This window comes from Balaenoptera musculus, chromosome 1, assembly GCF_009873245.2.
Source record: "Balaenoptera musculus isolate JJ_BM4_2016_0621 chromosome 1, mBalMus1.pri.v3, whole genome shotgun sequence".
Taxonomy (NCBI): domain Eukaryota; kingdom Metazoa; phylum Chordata; class Mammalia; order Artiodactyla; family Balaenopteridae; genus Balaenoptera; species Balaenoptera musculus.
The window spans coordinates 58,080,069-58,102,993 of NC_045785.1; the positions used below are offsets into that span (position 1 = coordinate 58,080,069).

A 22,925-nucleotide genomic window follows, 5' to 3' on the forward strand; every position below is an offset into this window, starting at 1 on the left:
AAATAAATAAATAAAGTCATTTAAAAAAAAAAATTAAAATTAAAATATCATTTGGGATACTTCCCTCTATTCCTTTAAAAAAAAAAAAGAGTTTATTGTGGGACCTGGCATATAGAAAATAATATGGAGAACTCTTTAAAAGAAGAATACATTCATGTGATTTTGTATTAGCTGTATTGGGCAATGGTTCATCCTACCTAGGGTCTTACATCTTGAAGCAATACCGTGGTAAGACCTAATTTCTATCCTTGATGCAAACTACACATACAGAGCCCCTAAATATTTTCTCTTTGTTATAAAACAATAGATTACACATACTTTATACCTCTAATATAGCAAGAGAGGGAATTATTCCCAAATCTACCCTTTAACATTTGTAATAGCCTTTTAAACATTTCTAATAGCTTGTTAATCATTTTGGTATGAGTATTGAAGTAAGTGTTATAAATCATAAATGGGGATGGAAACAAATGTGATTTATTCTGGGAAGTAATTTTTAGTAGTCTGTTGAATAATTTGCATATAAGAGAGACTGGTTTTTCCTAGAACTGTGCTCCTGAATGTTCTTCCAACCCTATTTTCTCACCACTTTCCTATATATTGTTCTGGTTATAGTATTACTGTTTTGAGAAGGATATATATTTTAATTCAAATACAGTTAGACTTTAATACGGTTGCCTTCTCTCCTCATTGTGCTTCACCAATACAGCCAGAGCAATGTAGCTTATGTATATTTCCATCATTTGACAGGGTTAGTTTTATCCAGCTTTGGGGAATTACACAAACCCTCCATCTTGCAATGGGTTTCTTATATGCCATCTTAGGTCTTTTGCATTTGTGTCTTATTGCAGATGTGTGCAAGAGAGGGGATGTGACTGTGCAGCCTTCCCATGTAATTTCACTTGGGTCAGCTGTCAACATTTCGTGCTCTTTGAAGACCAAACAAGGCTGCCTGCAATTCTCCAGTTTTAACAAGTTAATCCTCTACAAGTTTGACAGAAGAATCTATTTTCAGCATGGTCGCTCCCTCAGCTCGCAAGTCACAGGTCTTCCCCTGGGTACAACCCTGTTTGTCTGCAAACTGGCCTGTAGCAGTAATGACGAGATTCGAATATGTGGGGCAGAGATCTCCGTTGGTGGTGAGCATTCCATCCTGAGTTCCTAAAAATTGGTGATCTTCTGGTATTTGTCATGATTAAGCAGAAATCCAAGTAGAAGACAGTGTTCTTTCTTCTCCCACCACAAGGATATATTTAATCTTTTTTTAAAATATGAATTTATTTATTTATTTATTTATGGCTGCATTGGGTCTTTGTTGCTGCGCGCGGGCTTTCTCTAGTTGTGGCGAGCGGGGGCTACTCTTCGTTGTGGTGCGTGGGCTTCTCATTGCGGTGGCTTCTCTTGTTGTGGAGCACGGGCTCTAGGCACGTGGGCTTCAGTAATTGTGGCACATGGGCTCAGTAGTTGTGGCACACGGGCTTAGTTGCTCCATGGCATGTGAGATCTTCCCGGACCAGGGCTCAAACCCATGTCCCCTGCATTGGCAGGCAGATTCTTAACCACTGCGCCACCAGGGAAGTCCCGGATATATTTAATCTTGATGGTAACATGAGCACCTCAATGTAAGAAGTCCAGAAATCAGTAGAACTGGGATCACATTTAGTAAGTCTCTTCTTCCTTCTCCTCTTCTCTCTTTTCCACCGCTCTCCTCCCCTCTCTCTTCCTCTCCTCTTTTTGGCCATTAAGACCATTTACCTATTGCCCGTGGGCTCCAATGGCTCTCCACAGCTGAGTCTTCATGCCTTCTTGCCTTATGAGAATTGTTCAAAGCCACTGCCCCCTAAAAAGAAGAGAGATGTCTCTTTTGACTTATGCAGCCCAGTCTGATACCCAAGGCTGAGCACTTCTCCTCTCTCTGACTTAATGCACAAAAAATAGTTCTTCCATCCACCTCACTCCTGACCACTGGTTATCAGACTTAGCAGAGGTTAAGAGAGAACTATCATCATACTTAGTATCTTTTCCTGGGTTTTCTAGAAAACTGCCTGAGACAAAACTGACGTGCTAAGACTTCATGGGGGGAGGGGAGTTGTACAATTCTAGAGAAGCAAGAGTGCGGGAGTGAACTAGGAAAGGAGCAGAGCAAACATGAGGTGGTTAAGTTACTGAGCTGGCCTTGGCATCAACAGAAGATACAGCTGGTTTCTTGGTCACTAGCGACATCCCCAGAAAGAACATATGGAAATAGAGGGACAGGTGAAAGAATTAACAGTCTGCCATCGGTCAAAGTTCACCCACAGAGCACCAACTCACCGGCACTGCTGGCTTGCACTGTGGGTCCCTCCACGCAGCCGTGGGGAGTAAGAACTAAGATGTCAGAGTTGGCGTCTGCAGCCTGAGCCACAGTGCTCAGGGTGAGCCAACAGCACGCCTTCCTGCAGCCTGCAGCCTGCAGCCTTAAAGGCTCAGCCCAGCAAGCCAGTGAGCATACATAGGCCCTGAGCAATCCCACGGCACTCTGTGCCTCTGTGGATCCAGGGAAGCTCCGAAGGGGCAGGTGAGAGGCGTAAGAAGAGTGGGAGGAATTGCTGCAGCAGGCTGACTGACCAAGATGCAAGGACAGGGTCCCTCTCATAAAGAGAGTGATACAGAGCTCAATGAGACTCTTCAGGATGGAAAGAGTCTCTTTCCCTCTTCTAGGGAAGAGGCTTCCATCCTCTTCTCTGTGACCTATAAGGAGGTGGTCGGTGCCAGGCGGTCTTCCTGGAAGTCAACCACAAGCATTGAGCAGAACACCAAGCAAATGTCTAAGCAAATCATTTGTGGGTACGGAGGCATAAACTAGGTCCTGTGCTCCTCTTCCAGCTCAGGGGCTCCTGTTCACACCACTTATGGGTCACGTACTCTCAGCTCTGATAGCCTGAGGTGTAGTAAAAGGTGCCTGGGCTTTGAATCTCAACACTGCCACTAGCAGTGGACTCTTAGACAATTTCAGTTCTCTGAGCCTCAGTTTCTCCATCTGTGTGATGAAGATACTAACACCTACCTCATAAGATGGTTGTAGTGATTAGATGACACCTTGTATGCAAAGTGCTTAATCTAGTACCGGTCACATAGGAGGCACTTAAGGGATGAGCGCTAGGGTTGCAGTTCCATCGGTTTTACTCTTTTCTTCATGTGTGCAGCATGCCGAGCGGCTGGGCATATTTCGCTTGAAAGGAAGTATAAGCATTGGTTATAGACAAAATGAAACTTTTTTCTTAAAAACACCATTAGTCCTCCCCTCCCTTGTCCTCAGAACACCTGAATATTTCATCCAGGTAATTCACCATCTTACAGACCAACATACCATATTGCTATCAGACATTCTCAGCCCTGTGATGTCAGTTCCAGGTGTCCACAGTGCTGCAGGTGTTTTCTTCTTTTCTAGGGGGCTAACAATGGCCTTGAAAGTCAGTATCTTTGCAGATGTCCTTAAGCCATTCCATTCCATTTTCTATCTTTGCTCAGGGGCATGAGAGTGATGCCACCCCTTTTCATCTGTTTACTTTTCCATCCAGAGGTTGTGGATGCATCTGTGACAGTTCGCAGCATCAGGAGATCTAGGGAGATGGTGAGGAGTATCTGCCCCAGTGCAGCTCAGTTGGGCGGCGCTGCTGGAATGTTGCTTGTGCAGCGTGCCCAGGTGGTAACCACACTATCAAATGGCCGCTCTTTGAACAAGTTTAGCACCTTTGAGATGAAGGACTGACTGGAAGCAACACCTTTCTCTGAGTATGGCTAGTCATTCCAAGAAAAGACACAGTGAACGTTGGTTTCACCCAGTGTAGTAAGCTTAAACCTATCTAGTGAGGGAGTGAGCAGCCCATTTTCTTTTTTTGTGATAAGCGGTAGCCCATAGTGCCATTGCATACCCTGAGTGGGCCTGTCATAAAGTTGACTGGTTCTTCAGAACTGGGAATGGGTAAATGGCCTTTAAGCCTTCTCTTTCTGGCCCCTTCCTGGGCTTGTGCTGCTCTGCTGCCCGGAGCTCATCCAAACTGTGCGGTAACTAAACAACCAGTGCTCTACGTAACCTCAGAGGATTGGGCCACAGACTGTTTGGACAATCAAGGAAATAAATGAAAGACAGTAGATTCTTGCTTAGTTGTTTTCAATATATGTTTAGCTGTTGATATTTCTGAAAGCTGTTTTTCTAAGACTTTTTATTTCACATAGTAAGTAGGGCTTTTAAAAATAATAACAAGCATAATACGCATAACAATTCATTACATGGTAAACCATTTTAATTTTCAGAGACTTTGATTTCTGACCTTTGCTTAGCATCAGCTATTATATATTTGTATTGAAGAGAATCACATCTGGTTTCTCCTGGGACAGACAGTCTCTGCCCAAACCAAGTCCTGGGCTGAAGTAGACACCTTGATTTCATGGTCCAGGGAACTCACACCGAGAAAGTTGACTTGATTTGTGGGTAAGAGCTGTGGTCTTTAAAATGAGATGCTCTGCAGACTTTTAGGAGTAAAGGTGAGGGTGAGACTAACTTTTTCATTAAGCAAAAGTGCCAGGTACTTTATCTCATTTGGTCATCAAAAGACCATATGAAGCGTTAGGGTAGTGATGGTGGTTTGAACACATGCATTTACTTTCATTCCTTGTGAAATAAAGCCAAGATGCAGTACAAAAAAGTTTTCTAGAGGCACAAACCCTAAAGGACAACAGGAATGGGAGGGGAGACACAGCAACAAAGTTTTGGAAGCTGGAAAACAGGTGGGCCAGTGATAATTGGCTTAGCCTACAGCTGGCAGTGAGAAACTTCAAGATGCAACCTGATTTAATGCAGAAGCTCCCACCCCAGACAGACGGAAATTGGTGATACCATATACTGCTGGGAGTGAGGGTAGCAGTGGGGATAAAAATGGGAGATTTTGATTGAAAAATCTATTTACAAAGCAGATTCTCAGATTCCCTTCCCAGTTTCATGTATCCAGTTACTTGCTGATTTTCTACACTGGCATAGCCCTGGAGGCCTGGTATCAGAGGGCCACTGAGCTAGTTTCAGCCCATTCAGTTGAGATTGGTAGTATGTACTGAAAAAGAGGGATGAAAAGGACATTGGCATATGGCTCCCTTCAGACCTGTACCCTCCTCCTGGCAGATTAGAAAATCCTTTTCTGGAAATCAGACCAGGCTAAGAGGAAATGTCTAAAATTATTTGCAATAGAGGTTCCTAAGACACCCTAGTCAGATCACCCTGGAGTGAAACCCAGAGTCAACAAATGTCCCTCAACTGACATACCCGCAGAGCTCCAATCTATAATGTAGCGTTCCCCCTCCTATATGTGAGTAAAAATACAAGGATCCGGGAATTCCCTGGTGGCCCAGTGGTTAGGACTCAGCGCTTTCACTGCCAAGGGCCTGGGTTCAATCCCTGGTTGGGGAACTAAGATCCCACAAGCCACACAGGGTGGCCAAAAAGAAAAAAATAGAACAAAACAAAAAAAACAAGGATCTGAGGAAAATGCCTAACATGGAGAACAGAAACCAAAACAAACATGTGGAACAAAGCATAGAAGCAAAGTGGAAGAAACAGATGTATTCAGGGAGAAGAAATGTTAAGGAACAAAATCTATCCTTAACACTATCCTTGATAGTGTACCTATCCTTGATACACTTAGGAATTAAGAGCAAATATTGCATGTAGAACAAAAATAGGATGCTATAAAAAGGAAATATTCAGAGAATAAAAAACATTCCCCCCCCCCAAAAAAATAAGTGGAAATGAAAAACTCAATAGGAGGGAAGGAAAGTAAACTGAGGAGGGTTTTTTCCTCATGTTAGAGCAAAAGGATCAAGAGTTTTAAAATATAGGAGATAAAATACAAAATTAGAGAGGACGGTGCAACCTATGAAACTAGGGATTTTTAGAAAGAAAAAACAGATAAGAATTATCAGAGAAATAATTCAAAAATGTTTCTCAAAATAAAAAATAAAAGTCACCAGAAGTTATGAACTCTTTGAGAATCCATAAGAATGAAAGAAAAGAGACCCCATTAAGCACAGTCTATACTCAGCCAAAGTATTAGTCAAGTGTGAGGGTAGAATAGTGACATTTTTAGCCATGTTCAAAATATTTCCTCTCCTGCAGCCTTTCCCAGGGAACTACTGGAGGATATACTCCACCAACACAAGTAATTAAATCAAGAAAGAAGAAAACATTAGATCTAAGAAACAGGAGATCCAACACAGGGAAAAAAAAAGAGAAGGAATTTCCAGGACAGTGAGGGCTGGCATTTCCAGAAAGATAGCTGTGTACAGGCATAAAGGCAAACCCATCTTACTGGAAAGTTCACAAGGCTCCAGGAAACTGGTCTCCAAGCAGATGAAACTAATAGAATTGTCAGTGCTTCTGAGTATGTTGAACAGTGATTCAGATAATTGACTTGAAAGTTTGGAATTATATTAATAATAAGGAAACTAAACAAATGGAAAAACAAGAAAATGACTACCTCCAAGATAAACAAGAAATTGTACATAAAATGAGAAGTTAACATAGTATTAGTCATAAGTGGTTGTATATACAGATGTATAAAGTATACATATAAATGTATACATGTATATATGTATATCTATATATACACATATGAGTCTATTATCCTAGGAAAAGAAAGAGTTTATTATTCCATTAAACAAAACTCTATGAGCTACATATTGTTACACTCACTTTATAGATGAAGAAACTGAAGCTCTGAGAAGCTCATCTGGGCAAGATCACACAGTGGGTAGTCCCCAGATCTGTCCCCAGATCTATGGTGTGTGCTAAGGACAAAAAAAGCTTTTATTCCATCAATTACTGCTTTTTTTTTTTTTCTGAGCAGACAATGTCTAGGGCTTCGGTGGTACCCTTGTTTTATCTCACCCAAAGGAAGCCTGTGTCTACATCTGGGTCTCAGTAGTAGGGTAGAATGAGATGACCCGGTAACAGAGTATTTTCTCTTATCTCCATTAAATCTGAGAAACTCCTAGCTTTGAGTTCTGTCTTTGACTATAAAACGGCTTCATTTAAAAATACACACCTTATGATAGAAGGGGTCATGCCTGCCTTGTTCACCTTTGCATTTCCACAGCTAACACTGCCTAGCCCATGGAAGGTTCTCAGTGTCCGTGTACATAAAGCATTAATTTATACATGTTCATTAAATGCTCCAAGTGATGCTGCAGAAATTAGATTTAGGTGGTACAGCCCAGGAAGACATGACTAAGGGCCAGTGGGTAAAAGTGCCTTGGCAACAAATCTCAGGTCAATGGAGAAAGAAAGCCCCTCAGTTTTAAAGGTTTCTAATATTTGAATGGGCTTCATTCTAAAAAAGTAAACTCATCATCACCTGGGGTAATGGAGCTAGCACTGGATGTTCACCTGTTAGGGAGAACAGTAAAATATGGTGGTGAAAGGCTTGGATTCAAGTCAGCCACTCCTGGGCTGGAGACCTGATTCTGCCACTTCATCGTTTTGTAATCTTGGGCAAGATACTTCATCTCTAAGTCTTAGTTTCTTCTTTGATAAAATGAGGATAATAATAGTAGGTACTTGATGTAGCTGCTATGATTTCCAGTTGAGAAAAACCACACATAAAACACTGATCATAGAACTTGGCATATAGTAATTGTTTGATCCATATTCACTATTATTGCCATTGTTATTAGAAGAAATTCATGCCTAGGAGGCAAATTTGAACTTCATGGGATCTGAAATAGCTCCCAGCTCCTCTGGGTATAGGAGACATAGGGGGAGTATTGTTATCTTGTTGGCAAATAATAACAGTGTAATTGAAGTATCACCTGTGTGCTATTTAAAATAGGTGGTTTTGTTATTTATTTTTAAAGTTGTTCCAGAACAGCCTCAAAACTTATCTTGTATACAGAAGGGAGAACGTGGGACCGTGGGCTGCACCTGGGATAGAGGACAAGACACCCACCTGTATACTGCCTATACTTTACAGTGAGTGAGACTGAATTTTTGCAGCTTTTTTGGTAGGTCTTCTCTTAGATGACATTTAGAAGTATCGAACAGTTCTAGTTTTACCAGAGAGAAGAAGCAATAAACACCTCTAGATAATTAGATACTTAAAAAAAAAATTCTAGTGTTCATCAAGTAAAACTGGTTTATTCATCTAAAGTGTGACTAACTCAGAGTTCTCTTCAGGGCATCCAAGGCCCACGTTGTAGACGTTCTTCCCTGCTCTATAGGATTAAACTGGCTGCATTATATCCCTTCCCTTTTCTGCAGTTGTGGACTCTTAGGGTCATGGTATAGACTCTTAGAGTCTATAAATAGACTCTTTTTTGTGGTAGCTTTCCATTAGTCTTGGAGGAGTTTCTTTTTAAAGCACCTTTGCCTGACCTGAGAGTTCACAAAAAGAGAGAGTCTGGGAGATTCTTTTCCTTGGAGTTGATTCTGTAATCCTCTCCAAAGATCCCGCTGGTAGCACTATGCCTAAGTGAGTAGGAGATAAGGAAAAGGCAGTGGGGCTCAGGGTTCTGGTCTGTACTAGCAGCTGGCATTTCTGTGCAGTAAATGCCAAGGTGGCCATGGATCCTTTGGATGATTGGATCTGTCCTGAGGAGCTAAGATGTCAGCCAGGGTTTTGGGAATTCAGGCAGTGTAGAGATGGTTACTCATCCATACGAATGTCAAAAAGTCTCAGTCCTACCAAAAAAAAAAGAGAGGGGTGAAGTATGGTCCTATTTACGACCACAGAATACAAATATTCCCATTGTGTATCCCCTAGTAGTAAAACTGACCTTAAAAATGTGAGGAATTTTAAATATATGAACATTTTGTTCCTTTGTGCTAAGAAGGCAACAGCACATAAAGTATCTTGCTAAACACAATCGTCTTTCATTTACAGGTTAAATGGACCAAAAAATTTAACTTGGCAGAAACAATGTAATGATCACTATTGTGATCATTTGGACCTTGGAATTAACCTAACCCCTGAATCACCTGAATCTAGTTACACAGCCAAGGTTACTGCTATCAATAGTCTTGGGAGTGCTTCTTCATTTCCATCCTCATTCACATTGTTGGACATAGGTATGTATTATTTCACTTTTTGTAGGTGTCAATCTTTAGCACGTGAATATTATTTTTAAAATCACTTGAATGTTCTATGTGTGATTGTTTCAAAAGGGACAGTGGTTCATGGAAAGTGGCCAGTAGGCATAGGCAAAGGATAGATGTTTCTTTGATGCAAGCAAAAGGATGTATGTCTCTAGAGCTATAGAGAGATGTTCAAAATGGGATATTCAACATTATCCTCTCTGTTGGAGAAATAAGAGTCCCCTGGCCTCAAATCCCATGAAGGCACTGGCTGCCAGTGATACCATCTGACTGAGGCAAGGGTCATGTGAGGTTATTCAGGAAGCGCAGTGTAAGCCCTTCCTGGTGGAGGTGTCTTTTCACCCCCATGGCTACTCCATTGTTCTGAGATAGGCTGCAGGTGGGCCTGCAGGGCTAGAGCAGCCAAGTGCCACCTGTAAAGAAAGTGTATCATTGTACCAATCCATCTTCCTCAGAGAATACCTACCTCCACCCGTCTCATCAGCTTGGGAGCTGGAGTGAGCCAGTCCCAGCACATTTCTGAGCAAATGTAATTGGCCCAGTTGAATCAGAGGCCAATCCCAGGCATTCCCAAGGTCTGAACATCCCATGTAGGACTGGGCTTCAGGCCTGCCTGAAGTTCTGGCCTCATACCATGTGTCTCTCTTCTCTCTTCCCAAAGCACCTCTTTGCACACATACTGCTAACTGTGAGTCTGAACACTGGTACCTACTCTACATTTTCCTGTCAAAGTTCTGCCCATTCTACCTTCCATCTCTTTACGTTGATCATCTCTAGCCACCTTCTTTCCCTCTTATTCTTCTCTTCTGTTCCTCTGTTGCTCTCTTTCCTATGGCTTTTCCTACCAACATTTCTTCTCCTTCTGAGGTGATCACCACTAGCCACACCTCTACCTTCTCAGCCACTGGAACTCCTGGGTTTTGGCACATTGGTTTTCTTTAAATCATTGAATTAAATGGAATCGAGATTATTACTGATGTTCATCATAGTTTATTTAGTAAAAATGAGGGTAGATTAAAGGGAATTACTTTAATGATTTAGAAGTGAATCCAACTTTTTCTTCTTTCTAAAAGCCAGGGACTACTCTCTTGTCTATTTCACCAAGTTTAGTGGCCATGCATCTTAGAAATGAGATTTGTTCAACTCTTTATAAGCCCATGTCAATACGTAAGACAATTTCCAATTATGGAGCCTGAATCACACTTTTTTTTTTGCCCTGGTTACCAGTGAGGCCTCTTCCTCCGTGGGACATCAGAATCAAATTTGTAAACGCTTCCGTGAGCAGGTGTACCCTTCAGTGGAGAGATGAGGGGCTGGTGCTGCTTAATCGACTCAGATATCGGCCCATTCACAGCAGGTCCTGGAATATGGTAATGGTCTCTAGAGTGAAGGGGAAACCAGGGAGGGGTTCTTAGTAGCAACGCCCAGATCTCTCTTTTCATACCAGCAAAATATGGAGTTTAAGAATATTTAGCCCAAAAGTACACATACACATTTGAGACATACCAGTCACTTACACTTCTGTTTATTAAGAAATATCTTAAAATTTGATCACTGATTCCGAAATTTTTTAAGCCACAGGCTTCTGTAAATCCACATTAATTTTCTACAGTTTATTTCTAGTGAGTCATTTTTCCTTGTTATTTTACCCCCCTACCCCATTATTACTTCCATTATTACTTTTTAGTAATTTTTTTAACATATTGGAAAGAGAAATATTAGGGAATGTTCAAAGAGGGGCTTATCTGAATTGAATATTCCAAAGATAAAGCTTCACACTTTGATGTAATAGTAAACATTAATTTTTTTTTTTTTTTTTTTGCCATGCCACGTGGCTTGTGAGATCTTAGTTCCCCTACCAGGGATTGAGCCCAGGCCCTCGGCAGTGAAAGCACGGAGTCCTAACCACTGGACCACCAGGGATTTCCCTAAACATTAAATTTTTTACAATAAAAAATGTAAGATTATAATTCCTTCCAGTATTTTTGTAAAATATAATGGCTTATAATAATAACAAAGGATCAGTTCCACATGTAGAGAGGTAAAATAATTAAATTTTTCACTTATAATTTTTCCTATATAATTTTCTTATATAATTAAATTTTCCTGTTTGGAACCAGTTTTATGTCTGTGTTAAAACATTCATCACATTCTAGTTGTAACCAAATAAAGAATAATCTCTAGTGTAGAAACAAGCTTCTTCAAGGCCCTTTTGAAAACTGGTAGTTTTCAATCTTGTTTTTCAGCTGGTTTTGGGATCCCCCTTGGAATCCATATAGATGGATTCTTAGACCCAGGAGTTTTTTGTTTTATTAATGAGAAGCTATTGTTTCAGATTAACATCACGTGTATTCAGTAACCCAGTCATTGATATTTCTTCTTATTGAATGACAGATTTGAAAAGTAAAAAGCGTTATCTGGTCTGGTTTTCCTACCTTTATTTAAATTAATTTAGTATTAACAGGCACTTTTTAAAATCTTGTTGGATTCAAGGTTAATGCCACAAATGCCAAAGGAAGACATGATTTGCTGGATCTGAAACCCTTTACAGAATATGAATTTCAGGTTTCCTCTAAGTTACATCTTTATAAAGGTAGTTGGAGTGATTGGAGTGAATCATTGAGAACACAAACACCAGAAGAAGGTATGTGTCTAAAAAAAAAATGGAGGGGAGGGAGGTGGCTAGAGCGGAGGAAAGACAGGAGAGCGAGAGGAAGATGTAATGATTTCCTTGGAATAGAATCTCTAAAGTACTGATACTGAATCAAAGAGTATGAGTGCATTAATTAACAAGCTCATTTTGACGTTGACTTAAGTATTGAAGCTGTCCAGGGAGATATGTTTATATTGCTAAAAATTTTTTAACATTAGGTAAGTCCTACTCCTGTTTGCCACACGTTATCACGTTGGTTACAAGTTTATGCCTCAGTAACGTTTGATTATATCTCTTATTTCTATTTCACTTACTTTCTCAGTTACTTTCTCTTATTCCACAAAGCTGCAACCAGTAATTAATTTCATTCCTTTATCATTAAACGTTGATACATTTTACCCTTTGGATTCTATGAAAATTAATATGGCTTTATAAGCCATACTAAAAGCTTGAAAAAGGTAGACTCTGGAGACAACATTTTAAAATAAAGTTTAACATCTGGCAATCTTCTCTCCTCCCAATGTTACAGCACTGCACTTCTTCAAACCTTTGATACTCACTGCTCACATGAGTACCAGTAGACTGCCCATAGCTATAAAGAGGAGATCAAATGTATTTTTAAGTCTGATGGACTGTTCTTTTTGGTAATTATTGGGAAGACAATTTTATTAAAGTATAATTGAAAAAGCAAAAATGCTTATATGAACTTTATGACAATACTAAATCTTTGGAGACATAAGAAATAACCATCTGAATATTAGTTTTCAAAAGCACTCAGTTAGTGATACAGTATACAGCTTCATAATTTATGTAAATTTGTTTCAGAGGAAAAATAATTGACATATAGTCCGTTGCTTTATTATCTGGAGATTTTGAAGCATTAATGTCAGAAAAGCTAAATCCTTATTTGTGAAACTTATAGATATGTGTGCATGTAAACTAGCCTAATGATTAAGTTACATTCATTTTCTGTGAGCTACTAGTGATTTTTGGTAACTGATGACACTTATCAGTGATACTCCAGTGACTTTCAAGGATGTAAACTATTAGTAAAATAAATAATATATAAATTGTAGAATAATTGTATACTCTTCCTTTCTTCTGACAATAATTGCATTTCGCTATTTTTAAAAAATATTTTTAAATGAATTCATTCAGCAAATTATAATTTATTCCTCTCATTTTATGATAAAAATCTCTTAAATTAATGTTGAGCCACTTTTTCTCTGTTTAAATATGTGTCATTTTTATAATCCGGAGCTTACTCTTATTATCCTTTTATTACAATGTCAAAGTAATGCATTTTTAAAATACCTCATAGATTTTTAGACTTTATTTATACATAGTACAGATAAAATTCTTGGAAATAGGCCATATTTTATGTCCAAGTCCAAGGTAGTAAATAGGCTGAAAATTTTTAAGTTATATCACATTAAGCTAAAGTATAAACTAGGGAAACTCTGGGCTTGTAAATTCTTGTCATTTTTACTCACACTTGATAATGACCCATTTAGAGATGTGTGAAAAGGTTTTTCTTTCTTTCTTTTTTTTCAAGTGTTTATCTGTTGCATTAAAAACCCATCAAGGCAGGATGGTAACTTTCTCATATCCTATAAAATAAACCACCATCATAACAATGAGTGCAGCAACTTGTTACAGTTATGAACTCGTGGATGGTTATGAATTGAACCAAGGAAGCTGGCTTATTCAGAGTAATTGCAAACATTCATAAAGAGAGAAACCCATTCTCTGAGATACACCACGCTACCAAGCTCTGCTGGTTTCCTTTCAGTGTCTGAATGTCCCTTTTTTGTGTTTGATCTTTCTGCGGGTTGTTGTAGGATCTCTTTTCTCTTACTCTAAGCTTCATGGTTTTCACCTCTTACCGCTGTTCCTGTCATCAGTTTCTGTATGAAACACCAACTGATGTAAACCTGAAAGGTGTGAATTTTTTTTAACACTTCTTCCTTTTAACCCCTGAGATGTGTATGCATATATAACTTGGCATTTAAAAAAAAATACTAGTAAGCTTTTTTCTTTTTTTTTTTTTTTAGTTACTGTCTAAAACTGAATGATCTTATGATAGAGCTTTTTCTTTGCAGCCTTGGCTACTCAAAACAGAGCAATATGTTATCTCCTGGTGGATTGGGCACAGTTATTTATAGCACTCCAGCAGAGAATGAGGGTATTATTCACTCCATATGGCCCTTTCCCATGTCATTAAATTCAACTCTTGTCATGGTCCTCCATGAAAAACACTTTTTAAATGACCACTAAGTAAGGGGTGGAAGGAGAGAGGTTACTTTCTTATGTTTAGGAGGACAGTCCAGCAATCAGTAACCATCAGTGGGCCTGATACTGGGAAACAAGCAATCATATTTTACTTCTAGTGGGAAAACAGTCTGAATTTGGGCTGCATAGTGTCCAAACATGCCTGAGAATATGCCCAGGTGTTGGGGGGAAGGCACTCCCTCATCATTTTGAACGCCCAGGAGGAGACTCCAAAATAAAGATGAATGAGCTATCCCTTAGAGCTGTATTATCAGTTAGATGTTTCTGTCTGTTCATTCACCATTTTTCAGTCTTATTTATATGTTTGGTCTTGCTAAATGTGACTGTGGACAATTAATAAAGGAAGTGTTAAATGCTCATACTAGTGCCAGAGCAGCAAAGGAGGAGTCCTCCCCCACTGTGGTGATGGCACAGGTGATTGGTGAGAGATCCCAAAGAGGGAGAAAATGCAGGGCTACCAGCTGCAGCCACCCATCTTCACATTAAGAAGCTAGACAATTATTCATTCATTTGTGATTTTGAACTATTGCTAGGATAAGTTAGGTGTGAACAGTTAAATACTAGAGGTTATTTTACCATCTTAGTTAGCAAGCAAGATGGTAAGTCTAGCTTAGGAGTCAGCAAACATTTTCTATAAAGGTCCGTATAGTAAATATTTTCAGCTTTGCAGACCATATGATCTTTGTCACAACTACTAAAATCTACTGTTATCACAGGCAAGCAGCCATTGACAGTATACAAATACATAGACAAAGCTGTGTCCAAAATTTTATTTTTGCACACTGAAAATTGAATTTTATAAAATTTTCATGTCACTAAAAATGATTCTTCTTTTGACTTGTTTTCAACCATTTAAAAATGTGAAAACCATTATTATTAGTTCACTGGCTATACCAAAACAGGGAATCAGGAATCAGCCAGATTTGGTCCATGGGCCATAGTTTGCTGACTCCTAAACTAGCTAAACTTGAAACTATTATACTTGCATCTTTTTGCCTAAGGCTTCAGGAAATGAGACTGAATGGTTCTTTACCTTCTAAAGGGATTTACCTACAAACATTTTCATTAGAGGGAAAATGTTATGTTTTAGATCCAGTGAGTGTCCCTACCCTTTTTTCTTCTTCTTGTGGTCTCTTCTAAGCCCAACACCTATCCTGGAAGAAGTAAGTGCCTGAGCTTAACTATTTGACAAGGTAGTGATCACCCAAATGGGAAGAACTGTTTTCCATGAAGCCCTCCAAAAGAAGCCACTGGGGGAAAAAAATACTTCTCTGGATGATCTGTGAGGAATGTGTGTATATCAGGAACTATGCCAGGTGCTCAGACATAATGGTAACCAGTTAGATCCTCAGACTCAAGAGCTTATAGTCTATCTTGGAACATCAGGGAAAGATTCCTGGAAGAGATGACACCAAGAAAACCCTGCAAAGTCCAAAGGGAATCTTGTGGCCTTCCTCCATCTGGAACATGTGGTCTCCAAGGTTATTGCAGTAGAAGAAAAGAGCTATTTCCTCCTGGAAGTAATTGATTCTCTTGAATTCTGTGAAATCCCTCATTCCTGGTTTTTACTCTACCATGTTGGTCAGTTCTTCTTGGTCTCTTTTGCTGGCCATCTTTCTCTTTTTAATCTCCATCTGTAGGGCTTTATATTGGACCCCCTTCTTTTCCCAGCTGACCTCATTCAGTCTCATGGCTCTAAAACTAGATAGGTAGGTAAAGAGAGAGAGAGAAAGATAGAACATAGTTTCTGTCCTGGACTCTTTCCAGAACTTCAGGTTTGTGTTCCAATCACCTATTCCATATCTTCACTTAGATGTCAACAGACATTCTAAACCTCACATAGCCTAAACAGACACTTTTATTTTTTTCTCCAAAGCAAAATGTTTCCAAAATGCCTCTGTTTCAATCTTTCCTATCATGGTAATTGACACCACCATCTTCCTAGCTACTCAAGTCAAAAATGCAGAAATCATCCTTAACTTCTCCTTTTCTCCTATCCCCTCATACCAGCAGTTGACTCTTCTAAAACATATTCAAAATGCATTCATTCTTTACATTGCTACTGTGACTATCCTAGTTTAAGCTACTTTCTCATACAAAGCGTAACAATAAAATGAACACTTAGAAACCCACCATTCAGCTTAAATGCTATAAAATTACCAATATATTCTTACCGTGTCACGCTTCCCTATACGTAACCACTATTCTGGACTGTGTGTTTATATCATCCTCATACTTTTTCTCGTAGCTTTCAGAAATGTATGTATTTCTGAGCAGTGATTAGTTTTGCGTATTTTTGAGCTTAATCAAAATTATATGTGTATGTAATCTTTTGCAACTCACTTTTTTCCCTTGGCACTCTAACATGAGGCCTCCATTGACTTTAGTATGGATGAAACGTTTCTGCTTCTATTAAGAAACAAGCTCTTCACTTGTGATCTGGATGTTGAAAGGTTATGTTTCTTTAAAAAAAAAAAAAAGATGGTGGAGTATTCAGCTATGTCAAATGCTGCCAATAAATCCAATGAAATGAGAATAGAGAAGCGATCGTTAGATTTGGCAAAGTAGCATTCATTGCCGACCAGGAGCAGCATCAGTAGTGTGATGGGGACAGAATCCGTTGGCATTGCTTGAGAGTGACTGTTAGGTGAGGGAATAAAGACAGTGACAATTCACAACTCTTCAAGAAGTTCTGTGAAGGAGGGCGGAGATGTTGGGCAGTAGCTGGAGCAGGATGTGGTATTAAGAAATTCCCTATTTGTTTTTGCTTTTAGGATCACAGATAATACAGTATATTTGCAAGGTGATGACAAGGGCCCAGCAGAGAGGGAGACATTAATGATACAGGAAGTAGGATAATGGTGGGAGAGAGATCCTTGATGCAGCAAGAGGATGGGATCCAGAACTCAAGGGGTTGGTCTTTGATGGAAGTGGGGATGCTTCATCCACAGTAAAATCAGTAGGGGTGCTGTGTTAGGGAATTGATGGGGAAGTTTGAAAGTTTCCAGGGTGGAAAGATTAGGGAATCCCTGTCTGCTTGCTTCCTTTTGCTCAGTGAAGAAGTTGAGAGAATCAGATCATTGGAAGTGAGCAGGTGGAGGGAGGGACAGTACCAGCCATTGGGAAGGAACACCAGGGTGGATGATGAACCACCAAAAATAGTGACAGAAAGGAGTGGAAAGAGAGTGAACCAAGTGTTGAAAGTTATCAAAGAGGAGGAAGGGCGGGGGCATCTGTGTAGGGCTTCCCATGGAGACATAGCAGGTGGTAACATATAAAGGCAAGAGTATACCACTAAAAAATTGTTTAATCAAATGGGTGTTTGTAAATCTGTTTGAGTTATTTGAAACTAGATTTTAGAGAAATGTATCACAGCCCAAAGAGTGGACATGGAGGAACCAAGATGGCAAATGACTTATCTCTATCTTATCCTGCTTGGAGCATGGTTTGGACCAAAATATTCTCATGGGTTCGATTTAGCCCACTACCTGAAATCTCTCAAGATATTCCTTTTTCATATTTGCTTTGTGTTAAATTCTCCGTTTTCACTGTTCTTAGAGATCTTTCTACTCCACTCCACTGCCTGCTAAAATCTCTGTGGAAGGATTGCTTTCCACTTGCAATTCAATTGCTCTTGTTCACGCCCTTGCACTTGCCTTGGCTTCAGAGACAGATGCTAACCTCAGAAGCAGCACATGGCTTGGCCCTGATTTACTTACCACATGTACTGTTTCATAGAATCCTAGAATCTTGGGATTTAGATTGAAAGAACCCTCGAGGTCAGTTAGGTCAGTTAAGCTGATCTTCTGCTTAATTTAGGATGTCCTCCTTTATTCATATTGGTGATTCCCTCCTCTTTAACCCTATGGTTTTTTCCTTTACCGTGAAGGTACATTCATCTCAGGAGAACTGACTTCCATTTCTCAATATTCATATTTTTAATCATTTGTACCCATCTTTTTTTGGTCACTTGGACATATGGGCCTTTGACTTTCCTTTTCTCATCTACCCATAAAAGTTTTATCTGTCTTTTGTTAGATAACACTGAGGTTAGGACTTTCAGTGATTTTATGACAGTTGAATGTCAAAGATTCTCTCTAATATTAGCCCTTAGGTTGCTCTAAGCAGCAGTGGTTTGACATTCCTGGTCATGAAATTTTACACTTGACACTCATACAGATTTGGCTAATGATTTCTCTCCCATAGAAGCTTACACTGCAAGTGGGCACCATTAAAATTTCAGCTTCACTTGCAATTTATCCTTTGAAGAAAATATGACTCTAGAATTTGATTCTTAGCTCTGTAATAATCTGGTAGGTTGTAGAAGCAATGAGTGACAATGAGAGACAATGAGGCAATGAGTATTCCCTTTAAATTTCTTACCAATATGTAATTTACTGAAGACATTTAGCACCATGGAACACGTCCACTGGCTTTGACACTGAGCACACCCAAGTTTCTAAATCCTGATTATGTAGTCAATGTCTGGATTATATAGTTTGTGGAGTGTTCAGATCTTTGCTCAACACGGTGGACTGTAATGGACGAGCGGGGTCTTTGGAGACAGTGAGACCTGGGCTTGGCTCTTAGCTTTGCCATTACCAGCTCCACGGTTTTTGTAAATCACTTAGCATTTGTCAACCTCCTTGTCCTCAGCTGCAAAACAGGTATAATCACATGTACCCTCTGCCTTGTGTGAGGATTAAGTGAGATCATGCATATAAAGTGTCCAAAGATTACCTGGCACATGGTAGGTGGTTAATAAATGTCAGGCCCCCTTTCCTTCTGTTGCCTGTGCTTTTTTCCTTTTATGCATCTGGACTAGCAGAAAAAAAGTTCTGAGCTTGACTCCTGGGTCCCTGTAATCCTGAACGATTGAGAGCACTTTCAGAATGTCTTCTGTACACATTTCTTACTTCTAATTCCTGGCTGCAAGGGTAAATACTACCACTGGTGAGAAGAGAAGGGGAAGAAAAGAAGTGAATGTTTAGAAATAAAAAAAGAGAGACAAAGGCGAGAGAGGCAGGAAGAGGAAGTGACAAAGGAAGAGAATAGAAAGGTGTACCTGATGGAGGATGTAAGTTTTATAGAGAAATCATAAGCCTTCACAGAGCCAGGCAACCGCATGATGCAGAGCAAAGAGCACAGGCTACATGATACAACAGAGCTGTGTTCAAAGCCTGGCTTCTCCGATGATTAGTTCTGGAACCTTGATCAAGTTCCTTAACTTCTCAGTACTTCACTTCTCAAAGGAAGAAAACACAGCAGCAAAATTTACTGAGTACTTACCATGTGTCAGCACTCTTCCGTTCATTTACATTCTCACAACAGCCCCATCTGATGTGTAGAATTAATGTCCTCATTTGACAGATGAGGAACCTGGCTTGAGGACATGGTAAACATTTGTTCAAGATCACAGAGCTGGGATTTGCCCATAGACGGTCTGGCTCTGGAGCCCACACTCTAACCACTGCACTGAAGCTAGTGCATCACGGGGCTGAGGAGGGCGGGAGATGTAATTGAATGGGCCCACAAATGGCCTGCCCATAGTATGTGCTGGGACATGTGCTCCCTCCCTGTCCTTCTTTCTCTTCTCCCCTCTCTGGCTGTTTGTCTTCTGCTCTCCAGATGGGACTTCATTTCTGGAAATTTCCATCTGGTTAAATGGAACTTGCTGCTCCAAAAGGAACCCCAGGATAGCCTCACCCTAATACACTCTGAATGTCACTGTTACACAAGTAAGGTTGGTGCAATTGAAGCCTGTTTGCAGGGATTGCTTCTGCTGATTCCACCCCTGGCTGTAAACCAGAACAAGTCTGACAGTGGGAGAAGTAAAACTACTTTACCCATTCATACACACACACACACACACACACACACACACACACACACACACACTCTTAGACACAGGAGTTGATTATTCAGTTTCTCTTCAAGTATGTTCGATTGACTTTCTCAAATTAAATTAGGTAATATTTGACCATCGTCTTGTGGATTGGTGGTTATTTCTTCTATGAGTTCAGCCAGTGTTTCAGCATCAAGTATATAGTATTGCCTGGTTTGTTCATTTGCTTATTCATCATTTAACAAAGAGTAATTGGGAGTCTGTTACATTCTAAGCACTGTGCTAGGTATGAGGAGTATTAAGATGAATGATATAGGCTTCCTTACAAATAGATTATTGTCTAGTGATCATAAAACCAAATAATTATACTCCAGCATAAGTTCAGGAACGGAGATGAACACAAAGTTCATCATTTGTATTTTGTATTTTTACAGGATCAAAAAAATGTTTCCCTTATGATTTACGTTTATTTTTCTGTTGAGAGTTCTTTCTGCATTCCAATAAAAAAGAACTAACCACACGTACTTTCTTTGAGTTGTTTTACTAATACACGTTTTAAGAGTAAGTTAAGAATCTAATTTCCTCGTCATTTTTTAAAATTTGTCTTCAAGGTAGCCTTGTTTTTTCTGACTTCTGTAGTCAAAGATATATACATGTTCATTTTGTAACAACAGAAAAAGGAAGATACTGGGACACAAAGAAAATTGAAATTATCCTATAATCCTACTCCCCCAGAATTATTTAATGAATAACCAATTGACTTCTAAAGTCTTCATGTTGTATAGATATATATGTATATATGAAACTGGTTTTTTCCCCTTCAAAACAGAGCCTACTGGAACATTAGATGTCTGGTACATGAGACAGAACATTGACTACAATAGACAACAGATTTCTCTTTTCTGGAAGGTAAGTTTGCAGTGTCCACTTAAAATTCAGGAGAATTATAGATTTGGGTTCTTTGTTTTGTTTTTATTGAGATATAACTGACATATGAAGAGAATTACATACTTGAATGATAAGTTTCAAGGCCAGAAAAAGACCTTCTGTTTCCATAGTGGCTTTGGTATGAGCCTTCAGAGTCTGTGTTGGAGCTCATTTTCTTAGCCAGATCCTCATGATACTTGATTCTGTGTCATTTATTTTTCCCAAACAAGGGTGAGAACTCTGACTTCCTGCCTCCACACAATCACATCTTTCCCTCACCCACTTCCAGTCAGATCAAGGTTCCCTCCCATCCCCGAGCATGTCCACCCTTTGACCCCACTCACTACACCTTCTCTTCTAATTCATACAATATGCCCAACAGTGACCATGCAACCTCACTTATTCATCTGGGGGGAAATTAAAGCTGTGGATGTTTAAGAATATGGTTTCTTGCAAATCAAAACTACAATGAGGTATCACCTCACATCAGTCAGAACGGCCATCATCAAAAAATCTACAAACAATAAATGCTGGAGAGGGTGTGGAGAAAAGGGAACCCTCTTGCACTGTTGGTGGGAATGTAAATTAATATAGCCACTATGGAGAACAGTATGGAGGTTCCTTAAAAAACTAAAAATAGAATTACCATATGACCCAGCAATCCCACTACTGGGCATATGCCCTGAGAAAACCATAATTCAAAAAGAGTCATGTACCACAGTGTTCATTGCAGCTCTATTTACAATAGCCAGGACATGGAAGCAACCTAAGTGTCCATCGACAGACGAATGGATAAAGAAGATGTGGTACATATATACAATGGAATATTACTCAGCCATAAAAAGAAACGAAATTGAGTTATTTGTAGTGAGGTGGATGGACCTAGAGTCTGTCATACAGAATGAAGTAACTCAGAAAGAGAAAAACAAATACCGTATGCTAACACATATATATGGAATCTAAAAAAAAAAGGTTCTGAAGAACCTAGGGGCAGGACAGGAATAAAGACGCAGACATAGAGAATGGACTTGAGGACACGAGGAGGGGGAAGGGTAAGCTGGGACGAAGTGAGAGAGTGGCATGGACATATATACACTACCAAATGTAAAATAGATAGCTAGTGGGAAGCAGCCGCATAACACAGGGAGATCAGCTCGGTGCTTTGTGACCACCTAGAGGGGTGGGATAGCGAGGATGGGAGGGAGACGCAAGAGGGAGGATATATGGGGATATATGTATATGTATAGCTGATTCACTTTGTTATGAAGCAGAAACTAACACACCATTGTAAAGCAATTATACTCCAATAACAATGTTAAAAAAAATCAAATGGAAAAGAATATGTTTTCTATGGTCATTGAAAAGGGAAAGGATGGAAAAAAAGCTGCTCTACCTCAGGAATACTAATAATAGTAGAAAATAATAGGAATAGGAAAAGAAAGCAGCCCTTGCGAATAGTAGTAAAACAGTAGTAAACTGAACAACCTTCCAGAAAACAATGAGGCCTAATGTTATTACAAAATGTAAAAGTTTTACAGAGTACTGAAAGCTGGCATTATCATTTCACTTAATCCTTACAAAAACTCTAAGAGGTACATACTAGTATCCCCACTAACACATGAAAAACCGAGAGTCCAAGAAAGGAGGTTCTTCTCAAAGTCACCCACCTACTAAGTGCAGAGCTGGGACTGAAATCCATCCAGAGCTCTTTCTGCTACAGCATGACTCATCTTTGTCCAAAAAAATACTATTTGAATTGAGCTGCTGATTGGCATGTTCATAAGAAGAGGTTTTATTTCCCAAAACCTACATCCCTTTTATGACAGTTCTTCTAGTTAAGGGTAAATGAAGAGTTTTGGAATTATGAAGCTGATGAGCATGAAACCAGAAGTCAGAGTAATAAAGTCCTCTGATGGGGTTAGCTTGATAGATTTCGATAATTGCAATCTTCTTCGGTTTTAAGAAATGAGCTCTTTCTCCCTCTCACACGCACACACAATGTCTGGCATAAGAGGAGTCTACTATAAATAGCTTGGTGAGTCATAATCAAGTTCTTCTCTTTGAAACTAAAACTGCAGCTTAAAATT

The 22,925-nt window shown here is 39.5% G+C and overlaps 1 protein-coding gene across 1 annotated transcript in view; it reads left to right on the forward strand.

The window, feature by feature from the left end:
• IL12RB2 (interleukin 12 receptor subunit beta 2) overlaps positions 1–22,925 on the forward strand; it is an 86,273-nt gene that overhangs the window by 11,770 nt on the left and 51,578 nt on the right. The window contains exons 3-8 of the mRNA XM_036873898.1: positions 852–1,139; positions 7,885–7,999; positions 8,910–9,094; positions 10,349–10,491; positions 11,615–11,765; positions 20,741–20,820. Coding sequence (XP_036729793.1) covers positions 852–1,139; positions 7,885–7,999; positions 8,910–9,094; positions 10,349–10,491; positions 11,615–11,765; positions 20,741–20,820 — 962 coding nt within the window. The remainder of the gene's footprint in view (positions 1–851; positions 1,140–7,884; positions 8,000–8,909; positions 9,095–10,348; positions 10,492–11,614; positions 11,766–20,740; positions 20,821–22,925) is intronic.